Below are 11,627 nucleotides of genomic sequence, written 5' to 3' on the forward strand. Positions count from 1 at the left end.
ATATATGAATGCTGTTTTCAGGGTAGGGTTTAGGTATGAATCAAGTTTAAATTAGGATTAGGATTAGGGAAAGGTTCTTGTGAAGATAAAAAAGACACTATGTATAGATGTGTGCTTGGCTCTAGATTTTATGTAAGAAAAAAGAGCAGGATAAGAAAGATGCAAAACATATTTTGAAATGGAAAGATGTCAGATGATAAAGTCTATATTACCACCTTGATGTGTGCGTGTGTATGTGTGTTTTCATTGGAAACAGATGCTCCCAGGAATTTCAGTCAGGAAGTGTTTGTAGCTGTTTCTTTATCAGATTGTCATCAAAGACACAACAAGACAAAGAATGTGTGAAAGAGGAGACAGGCCGCCATAAAACACAAGCACAGTCTGATATATAAGAGACTTGGACTGACAAAACATGTGAGGTTAAATTTTAATCTGTTAATGGATCTCTTTCATCACTAATTAAGCAAATGAGAGACTTTAAGTGATATCATGTGTATGTGGAAAGTTCAGAGAGTTGACATCCTGTGTAAAATATGGATGTTTGTATGTCATCTCCTAATAGAGCCACTCATGAATCTATAAGCACGCTCTACCTGCACAGTTATAGTGGAAATCTTCACGAATTATTCACAAATTTGATTCAATGCAAAATATGTAATGCGTCATTAATATTTTCAATCTGTCATATATATGTTAACGGGGACAGCGGTTTGTCCATTTTAAAATGTTAGATTAAAAATGTATCCATAAATGACATACATTACATTTAATTGCACTAGGACAATTTCCAAATTGACTTATAACATAAAAAATTAGTTTGTATGAATTTCATTTGCTAATTTAAAACGAAAACATGTATGTTTAACATAAATAGACTTCTAAAATAAACTGGGATACAATCTTGTATAAACAGGAGGAAGTAAAAAAAGTAGCAAAACTGCAATTTTGTTGTCTGAAACATATGGGAGACTACTCCACTGGTGATATATTTCTTTCAGATAAAGGACTACAATAATTCATTTAGATTTATGGTTGACATTCTTTTCAACATAATCTATGTACAAATATTTGGGAGTAATTTCAAAAATTTTGTACTGAGAACCACAAATAAAAAAAAACCTTTGTGTGAGTCTGTTCTTGGTTAAACTAGACTATGCTCCTACTCTGCATCAAACACCAAAAGGCTTACAGCCTTGCTTGACAGATTATAATGTTATTTGAGTGTTTTCCATTAACTGAACACACTGATTTTACTTTGAATTGCACAAACTGCTTTCTATGCGGCCTTTCAGATTTTATAATGCTTTCCCTTTCTTCCTTTGTTTTATATATCGATTTAGGATGTGGATATTAGACAACTGTGAGTCACAATGCTGGACACAACCTAAGGGAAAGAATACAAAATTGTAATGTATTTTCTTTAAGTCAGAAAAAACTAGTTTCAATTTAGGGTTATTTTATTAGGGCAATCTTTATTCAAGTTCACCAGGATCTTTTTTTAAACACTGTATGCTCGTTATTATTAAGAAATTTTTAGCTGATTAGACAATTGAAAAAAACTGCAGAAATGATAATTCAGTAGGAGCTACGACAAGTAATTTATAATGGTTAAAAGTGTTAATATCTTGGTAATACAATAATAATGTAACTAATTTGATTAATTTGGGTATCCTAATATAATGTGTTACTGACCTTTGACAGCATTAGAAAAAAATTATGTAATGAAGAACAAATTGTTTAGTTTATTTGGCTGTCCTATTGAAAATAAAACTAAAATGATTGTATAACAATCACTTCCAAGAGGTAAACACATCAATTTCCAATGATACTTTGGATGAAGATTATGCTGCAAAGAAATGGAGTGTATCGTCTGCTTGATAGAAAAAGTACGGCCTGTCAACGCAGCTAATTCCTACACAGATAAATCCCCCCACTGTAAGATAACAAGCAGTCTGACTCTGACTCACATGAATATACATGGATATTGGTAAATGCACTGGCGGGCAATTAAACACAGTATTTACATACTCCAAACTGAATGGATAAAGTTGAATAAATGTACACAGGCTTACATCAGAAAAACACAAAATTAAAATGCAAGTACAAGCAAATGGAAAAAAAAAAAATTGCAGCCATGTTTCAGATCAAACAGTACAGCGAAACATGAACTGAGCCTGTCCTCATGTATTTCCCTGAGAGTTTGCATGTCTCCCTTGGGACTCTACATAATTTTCTATGCTCTGAAAAGATAGACTGTCAAGGCGTTAAAAGGATGAACTGTAAAAAAAAAACAAAAAAAACACAAGTAGAAATAGATGGGTTGTGAAACTGAGATGATATTACATTTGAATGATCCACTGGTGTACTTAATAGTCAAGAGGACGTGTGAGATTTCATGTTTTTCTTTAATTTGCATTGCAGCCCTCTACTTTGCACCCTTGCTTTCTTGCACACTCTCTTTCCCTTTTTCCTCTTTCTGGTTGCTCTATACTCATGTAAAAAAAAAAGTGCAGCAAATAAATACATTAATTAATACATTTAAGTAAGCCAAAGTTCATCTGACAACATCATGCACTATGTGAAAGCAATGATGTTGAAATGTGAAGTGCCATGAAATGTAAGGCTGTATGTCAATTTCTTAGCGTAGTAATAACAGAACAGAAAAATAGATCATGGTGGATAACAAGAAGAAATCCCAGAAGAGAGAGAAAACAGAGGAGAAAACAAAATAAGTCTGAACAGAAATCTTTATACATCTCCAAGTTACATGGTTCTTCCCTAATGTGAAAAGTACAGCATCAGAGTTTATCTGGGATTAGTAAATCAATACATGCTTCTTGTTGATGTCCAGGTTAATATCTGAGGGCAGAAACTGATTTGTTTATTAAAGCTATTCTACTACAGTCCAATTTGTGTGTACAAAACTAATTTAACGCTTTTATGGTCATGTAAAAAAGCTTGCATCTATCAATCTTTCGGTAAAACGTAGAAACGTGAAAGATACTGGAAGATTTCAACTCTTTCCAAGCAACATTCAAATCAAAACAGCAACAAATACCCAGTGCAGCATTTTTTATGATGTTAGGTGCTGAACTGTTTTGTGAACATTGGAGTAAAGTCCTTTGTGATAAAGAAAAGTCAGGCATCTTATAAAATGCAATCTGACTATTTTGACACGATTGCTATCCTCAGAATGAATAAATCTCACTGTCTTACATTATATCCAAACTTTTCCTGTTTTAGATAAATTTGGATTGCAAAAAGTTATTTATATAAAAATAATAGACATTTTGTAGACAATTTCCTAATGAATGTCAATAAATTCAAAGCCGATGTTTAGAGTACTCATCAAATTTTCTTATTTTAAGAAAAATGTTCTATGTATTAAGAAAATAAATCTCATATATTCTATTTGTATTAGTAAAATTGGCTTGTTTTAAGTACAAATATACTAATTTTAAGATATTTGTAGGATTATCTTGGTTAGATATTTTTTCTTGTTTTGGAAAATCTTGACAAGATAAATTTTCTTGTTCTGTTGGCAGATAATTTTTCTTATTTTAAGAAAATTATACCCTATTTTTGTACTTTTTTTCTTGTTTTTGAAAGGGGACTTTTTGCAGTGCAGAGAGCTACAGATAATTTGTGAGCAGAGATGGAAAGTGTGTGAGAAAGGTGTCAATTACATATGTTTTGTCAGGAGGAATGGGCCAAAATCCCTTCAAGTGTTGTGAAATGTGGAAAGATGGCCAAAACATTGGATCCAAGTTTGCAATGCTATGAAGTAAGTGTATGCGAATATCTCACTTTGAGGAAAGAAAAACAATTCTCAACTTAAACTGGTTTTCACTTGGTGGGAAAAAAAAGTTAATCCTAACATGAAGAGTTTAGTCTGATGTCACAGGAAGAAGAAGAAAAGGTCCTGTGTCTTTTTATACAGACAATATCTAGTTTAACTGTAGTTGAAGTAGGAACATTTTGATTTCTTTACTTTATTCTTCTTTACACTTATTCAGTTCCAAATTTACTGCAACATTGTTCGGATCTAAAGAAATAGCAATTTCACAAAACAAATATAAAATTAAAGAACCTTACGAAAAAAGAAAACACCAAGGAAAACTGGTTGTTTTATTTATTCAGAGCAGGTGTATATTGATGGACTTCAAATGTGTGACACTGTTAAACCCTGTAAAGCCCCTGTTTACTAAATCTGCAAAATCCATGACAAAAAGTGAAGCTCTGATACTTTCCAACTCAAGGTCACTTTTGCAAACTTAGGAGGGCTGACCAGTGTTTGTCTTCCATTATGCTCTCTGACTTTACTGTTCCTCCCTAAGAGGCTCTCTCACAATCTCTGTGTGCGTTTCAGAAGAACATCAGAAAGCAATCGCACCGCATGGTTTCCTGTAGTGAACTCTTGTCTCCTTTTGCCTGCAGAATGCTTGGCCTACGTTTCTCAATTGTTCTCTGCAACTCCTGGGCACCTTTGTATCTTATGCACCACTCCATTTGGAGATTACTTAATCTAGATTATTTCCCTCTCTGCTCTGCCCCCCTTTCTATCAACAAATTTGCACAAGTACTCTACATCAAGCCATTTAGATCCTAATAGAGCCTCTCTTTGATCTTGTTTTAAGCTATTGTCAGCATTTGAGCATGTCTAATCATAGTACTATTATCTAGATCATATACAACAATATGAGTATTGACACAACCGTTTATGTGTTATTACTGGTGTCTGTGCAGACGTACTTTACCTTTCGAACATTTAGCCAGTAGCCAATGATGCGGTCGGTAGCCTGTGGGTCCCTTTGTGTCCACTGCAGGGTGTAGGAGTAATTATTTCCCTTCAGAATGCGCACTGGGTTTGGTGTATCAAAATAAAACTCAGCATTGTATGGTTGTGCTGTGGGCCAGGAAGTAAAGCAAAATGATAGGTGTAAAAATGAGCCACATAGAAAATGGATGATACATGATAAATAGAATGCCTCTTTTTTCCCTTACCAGAGACATTAAATCGGCACGTTGACGTCCCTGCACTGTTACTGACTCTGCACTCGTACGTCCCGTTGCTAGTGGGTTCCAGCTTGAACTTCAGCTCTGGTGTCTGCTTCAGGTCCTGCATGGACATTCGGATGAACTCGCCGTTGCGGAGCCATCGAATGTCTGTTAAGCGAGGAGGGTTGGACCGTAGCACAGTGCATCTCAGGGTCACTGTCTGAAAGTTCCTGGACCGCATATCCTGAAAGACTGGGTCCAGCATGGGAGGGTCTGCAAAGTCAACACATGATAATTCATTATCACAGCTTTCGGGAATACTAATCACTATTTTATTTATTTCATCATGTTTTCAGCAACATTATTTTTTTCAGATTGTCACAGAAATACAGGCTTTGACAGATTATCCGCCACAGAAAAACTACTGTTGCCAAAGGGATCAAGCATTACAAGGTGCTATCCCAACCCTGCTGCTAACCAATCCTAGCCGGTAGTTATTAACCTGTCTGAAGTGATGTGTGGCTCTGCAGTTAATGACTGACTAGCTACTGTTGCCCTGGGGTCAGCAGAGACACAACACAGCCAAATTGCTCTGCCACAAATCACAGCCGGGCTAGTTCATCCCATGGCTAATCATGTAGATAGACAAGACACTAATAGTGCTCCTGCTGTATGAACTGTGATGAGATTTTGTGTTAAGGCCCCCAGAGGTGAGGTAGCATCACAGTTGTCCCTTATGCATCAAGTTTATCACGCACTGAAGTGTAATTATGTTCTAATCTATGTTATGTGTGTAATTTAGACAGACACAGAACAGGCGGGAGAAAGACAAAAGGATTATGGAAAAGGCAGTAGAGGAAAAATATGCTTTTATCTTGTTTTGTATCAAATGAGAATATTAATTTGATTTAAAATAGATTATTGCTTCGCTACCGATTGTGGAAGTGGCGTTTTCTGCTGTTTTGCTATTTTAACTTATTTGTGTGAGTTGTTATAAACCATACTATTATAGCTCTAACTGTATGTTTAGGGTCGTTGTTTTGCTTTAAGGTAAACCTCCTTTCTCATCTTCAGTCTTCTGCAGCTTTTCTTCATTTTCTTTCATTCTTTTTCCCATATTCACTCACCGGTCTCCCTGTTCCTGCTGAATAACATCCCCACAGTTTGGCACACCATGTTTCAAGTTGGGATTGGGTATTTGCGCTGGTGTTAGGAGTTAGTTTTATACCAAACATACTGTTTTACAATTCAGTCATAATTTCATCTGACGACAGCCTTATGCGTTTTTCAGTTGTGACATATCATTTTCATTTTTGATTGATGAATATTTTTTCATAAACTAAAACTACGTTAAACTTCTTCACAACTTCCTCCCTTGAACCGTGTTCTGTGGTTTTCAGGTTCCCATTTATCTACTAACGTTCTCTAACCAACCTTTCAGACCTCCGCAGAAAAAAGCTCCATTGATACTAAGATTAAACAAGTTGGAATAATTATCAAATGCTACACAGACAGAGGATACTGTTAAGTGCTTTTACACTACAACCACATAAACCTAAAGTTGACAACAAGGACAAAGAGTCACACCTAAAATGTTTGTATTGGAAGAGAACCACTTTTCTCACTGACCCACAGTTATCGGAAGAAAATTGGTTGGATTCAGGGGTGTCAGATTGACGGGGATTAGATACATTTGCATGTCATAATTTTCAGATTTCTACTCTGGCCTGTATTCTTTTCCTCCCCTTTAAGGGCTGCACTACCCAGATTAGATGGGTTTAAATGAAGTACACCTATATTGTGACTTTGAATTTTAATTCATGGTTAGTCAGACAGTTTTCAAGTTATGATCATGGCTTGTGTTGAAAAGGTCAATGGGGAGGAAATCTGGAACAGCCCACACATTTTTTATGCATTTGGACTTCGATTTGTAAGGCCTGCCCATCTCTATCTCTGTGGAAAGTTAACATATTGGTAAATGTTTCATTTGTTACAGTTCAAAAAAATATCTAAACAGGTTGACTTTAGATTAGATTTAAAGGAACTCTGTTTCCACCGTTTTGCAGTTTTCTGGAAGTTTCTTCCAGATTTGTGGCGCATAGAAGCTGAATGCTGCTTCTCCATGTTTGGTTCTGGTTTTGGGGAAGCAGAACAGATCAGAACCAGAAGGTCTGAGAAGTCTGGAAGGTTGATATAACAACAGCATATCTTTCTTGTGTTTTGGTGGTAAGCCGTTCAATGATTTATAAACTAACTTTCTGAGCTACAAGGAGTCTGTGTAAGGATTTTAGAACTGAGGTGGTGTGTTCTAGTTAATTATTTTTTAACTTAAGATAAATAGAATATATAAGAAACAACATATTTTAAACTACAAGAAAAAAAAAAGCCAAGACAGACCTGCAAGCAAATATATGAATGTAATCTTTTTTTTTCCCATGGAAGAAAGTAGGAATGAATAACAGTTGCACTTGCTTATAGGGAGTAAAATGTCAGATTTCTAGTCCTTCCTCTGCAGACCAGTGAACTCAGCCAGACCAAATTCCTGTTTGAAACCAGTTTATCATTCTGTGCTTGCACTTCAGTCTGAGGAACACGAGTGAGCACCTGAATGCTAAGGAGACGCGAAACCACCCCAGCATTTACCTTCCCAGTTTCTGTGCTGCCTGTTGCTTTTTGGTCAAGACTTTCTACATGTGGATGTGAAATCAACATAGTTTCTGACCTTTTTAGTTATTTAACAATTATTGTCACATACTTTTCATATATCCATGAGCCCTTGAGAATTTAGATAAATACTATAAAAGTTTTCTTTGGGATTTTGTGTTATAGATGAATACAATGTATCACGTACATATAAAGTGGTAGAAAAATGACATATAATCAATGTAATTTAGCAAATCTAATGTTGCCAACCAAATGTCCTTAGAACTTCTAAAATTAGCACATTTTACAAATCCCTGGGTTATTTAATCCTAGAAACAATCAAGCTTTTGCGTAAAGACCACAGAGCAAACAATGACCTGGCCAGATCAAAATTAAGTTGAAAATCTTGGTGGAAAACATCAAGTGTTGGAAAATCTGATATTGGCTTAAAATCCAATCACTAAACATCAAACTGAACAAACAATCCCCATGGTAAAATGGAGTAGAGGCCGAATTATGCTTTTGGGATACATATTAAGAACTGAAAAAAGAAACACGTGCAGAGAAACAAACTAATTGTGAAGTACTGGTATTAGAATTAGAAAAAAAAAGAGCCTGTGTTCAAGCAGTTTATAAATTATTCTACTCCCTCTGGATTCTGGAAGAAAAGTCATTATTATTAAAATCCTTTACCTAGTCTCATGTATTTTCTGAAACAATTACAGAAGTTTCCAGGCAGTACATTACACTTTTGAAGCTCATGGGAAATTTCTTTCGTACTTGACTCTCCAAATTCTCTCAAGCCTCATTTTTGCATTCAGTTCCTCCTCATTTGGGGCTGACGCTACTGCACCTCAATGTTTCATAGTCAGAATGCTATAATCCAAGTAAGCACGCCACTGCTATCTGTCTTATTGAATACAAAATGGTTTCAATTCAGCAATGCAGCACTGATCAAGCCCAAAGTAAAAGTAAATTCACACAAAACTGGAAGGGTGGAGTAGGTGTGTGTGTGCGAGGGGTGGAGGTTTGCGGTGTATAAGGTGTTGTGAGTTAAGAGAGAAAGAGCTCTTTAAAAAAAGACAACGAGGAAGACAAATGACGGAGAGAGTGTGGTGTGAAAAAGTCAGTGATTGAGTGTGGGAGGTGCTGAGCCAATGAGAGGATGCAGGATGCAGAAAGAGAATGGCAAGACAGAGAGAGGGCTTCTCTCATGGTCAACAGTTGGCTGATTGATGATGATGAGAATGGCAATGAGGAAGAACATCCACCGCTGTAGGAAAAATAACGAAGAGCGGTAATGGAAAGAAAGGACCCGAGACAAAGTCGGCAGTAGGACATGCAAAAGCAGCGTATCTGTTTAATTATAGCTGCCACATAAAATGATGACATCTGTTCTTCACATTGATCTACCCCAAAAAATGAAGGGAGAAAAGAAAGACAAAATTAAACTGAAAACTTGTGTTAGATAGGGCCTGGAATAAAATAGGTCAGAAGAACAACAGTAAAAAAAAAAAAAAAATCTGGTTTTCTGCATGTTTAATGCTGTACCCACAGAATGATGTTCTTATTTAGGTTGTTTTCTATTTGCCAACCTTTTTTGCTTTCCTCCACTTTCCCAGCTTACTTCTCACAACCTCTCTCTTAACCCCATATCTCTCACTCTTAGACTAGTTCATGTATCTGTCTCTTTGCTCTGTTTTTTTTTCTTCTTCTCAGTCCAAAGTGGGGTGGCCACCTGCTCCATTAATCAGAGTCGGCCCTGTGAGGACAGCAGTGCTCACAGTGTTGGCCCTGCACCCTGCCACCATTAGCAAGCTTTCTAAATACTTTGTGCAGAGAATAGAAAAGGAGAGAATGCATTAATTTGTGCCTTTATATTAGGTGGATAAAGTGAGTRCTGGACACAAAGACATCAAAGCAAACTAGGCCAGAAATTAAGTTATGTGTAAGGAAATTAAATGACACCAGGAATGAACAAACTTATCAAACATTTTTTGGGAAAAGCGTTTTTTAGTGATGACAATTTCCAGACGTTTCCTGTATGGAGAAGCCAGGTGTGATTTTAACTTCATTACAAATCGTCTCCACATCTAGTAGAGGTTCTTTCTATGTGCTCGGATCTTCTCTTCTTATTTACAGATTTAAATTTTTTAAAGATTATTTAGGCCCTAGTGGCCTTTATTTGATAGTGAAGTGATAGGAAAGTGGGTTGTTAGACAGGAGGAAAACATGTGGCAAAAGTCAACAGGTTGGGACTTGAACTCATGATGGCCGTGTAGAGGACTGARACCTCTTCATACAAGTGTCTCTCACTTAAACCCTGAGTCACGGCTGCGCTCACAGATTTACAATTTAAAACAAGTCAGAGTCACAGTCTCTGAAACCTATTAGGAGTTTCCTTGGTTGCATATTTGGGAAATCGACACTCACTACATTTAAAGGTTCTCCTCAAAAATTTCTCAATTTATCAGTTCATCCTTTGATTATTTGACGTCTGATTTTTGGAAAGATTTTCAGCAATTTTTCAGAAACATTTTATTTGCAATGAGATTAAGAGAATTCAGCTTTGGCCTTATCTGACAAGACTATATTTTCTCAGTATTTYAGTGGCTTCAGTGGTAKATGCGAGACACCAGGYCCAATAGTATWAAAGAAACCTGACTCACAGACTCTTTACCTCCACATCATGTTGCATTAATAAAAGCAAAATAAATCGTATCCGAGTGTTGAGTGGAGATCTGGTACAGCAAATAGACAGAAGTACTTTTCAATAAATCATTTGTGCCTTAAAGATGATTTTTATTGAACCTTATCTTATGAGARGCTGAATTTTGTGTTTCAATAGCTTCAAATTACCAAAATAAAACATTTGAAAACTAAYACCCTGGGTGTAATGAATCAATTCGATAGAGGAGCTTCAATTATTGAATTGAATTAAAGAAATAAATTACATTTTATACCGAGATGCACCTCTACATGTAGTTAAATAACATTAAGGACTAAAACTATTTACTGATTTGCAGGGAGTTGATTGGTTGATTGATTGATTGATTGATTGATTGATTGATTGATTGATTGATTGATTGATTGATTGATTGATTGATTGAAAAACTACCAAACGATTATAAAAACAATTTTCTATACATTTGTGAAACAGAAAATGTAGACAAAATAGGGAAAGTCTAACCAGCATGATTTTAGACAAGAAGTAAAATAAAAAGTAAAAGAAGAAAGAAGTCAATCATAATTTCATCAGTTGTTCCATAATGTTGTTTTCTGTACTGCAGTAGATATTATGATTGTTGTCCAACCAGTTGGTTTTATTTATAGTTGGAGCAAACGCTTTTCTCTTAGTTCCTTCTTTCAAAGTGACACTATTTGTCTTTAACAGTTCACATATGAGTAAGGGTGTTTATGTTTATTCTTTGGAAAACTTACATTCTTTCAAAGTCTTCTCTATTTTGACTGCCTTATTTATTAATTAATTAATTTAACTAACTACACACACACACACACACACACATTTTTTGCATACTTCTTTATACAATTACAATAGAGATTCTGACTTACCGTAACTAATTTTGGTCATCTGTGTTTTTTTAAATAAACCACACGCTTGTTTATATATAAGATGTAAACTCAGATGTGTCATTGTCAAAGTGTGTGATTGTCACCACATGCTTTTCCWGACAGTTGTAAGGTGTTGTGTGTAGAGTTCTCAAGTGAAAATAATCTGATCCACACTTACATTGCACATTCAGTTGGACCTGTGCCTCTCTGCGCTTGATGTTAAGGCCGTTGTATGAAGCTGTCTGACATCGATACACCCCCATCATGTCACGGCTGACGTTCTTTAGCCTCAAGCGGCCGTCGGGTGTCTCCACTGTGGGTTTCCCCGAAGGCATTAGCAAATCCTTCTCTGTCCGTGACCACAGAATTGGAGGACGGGGTTTGCCATCGACCAGGCAAACTAACTCGGTGTA

The 11,627-nt window shown here is 36.0% G+C and overlaps 1 protein-coding gene across 1 annotated transcript in view; it reads right to left on the reverse strand.

The window, feature by feature from the left end:
* The window catches only part of mdga1 (MAM domain containing glycosylphosphatidylinositol anchor 1), a 180,863-nt gene that overhangs the window by 30,113 nt on the left and 139,123 nt on the right, over window positions 1–11,627 (reverse strand). Inside the window, exons 10-12 of the mRNA XM_017304105.1 lie at window positions 11,393–11,627; window positions 5,005–5,271; window positions 4,758–4,906 (exon numbers count right to left, since the gene is read on the reverse strand). The exon at window positions 11,393–11,627 is cut by the window's right edge and continues 33 nt beyond it. Coding sequence (XP_017159594.1) covers window positions 4,758–4,906; window positions 5,005–5,271; window positions 11,393–11,627 — 651 coding nt within the window. The remainder of the gene's footprint in view (window positions 1–4,757; window positions 4,907–5,004; window positions 5,272–11,392) is intronic.

Source organism: Poecilia reticulata, linkage group LG3 (genome assembly GCF_000633615.1).
Source record: "Poecilia reticulata strain Guanapo linkage group LG3, Guppy_female_1.0+MT, whole genome shotgun sequence".
Taxonomy (NCBI): Eukaryota; Metazoa; Chordata; class Actinopteri; order Cyprinodontiformes; family Poeciliidae; genus Poecilia; species Poecilia reticulata.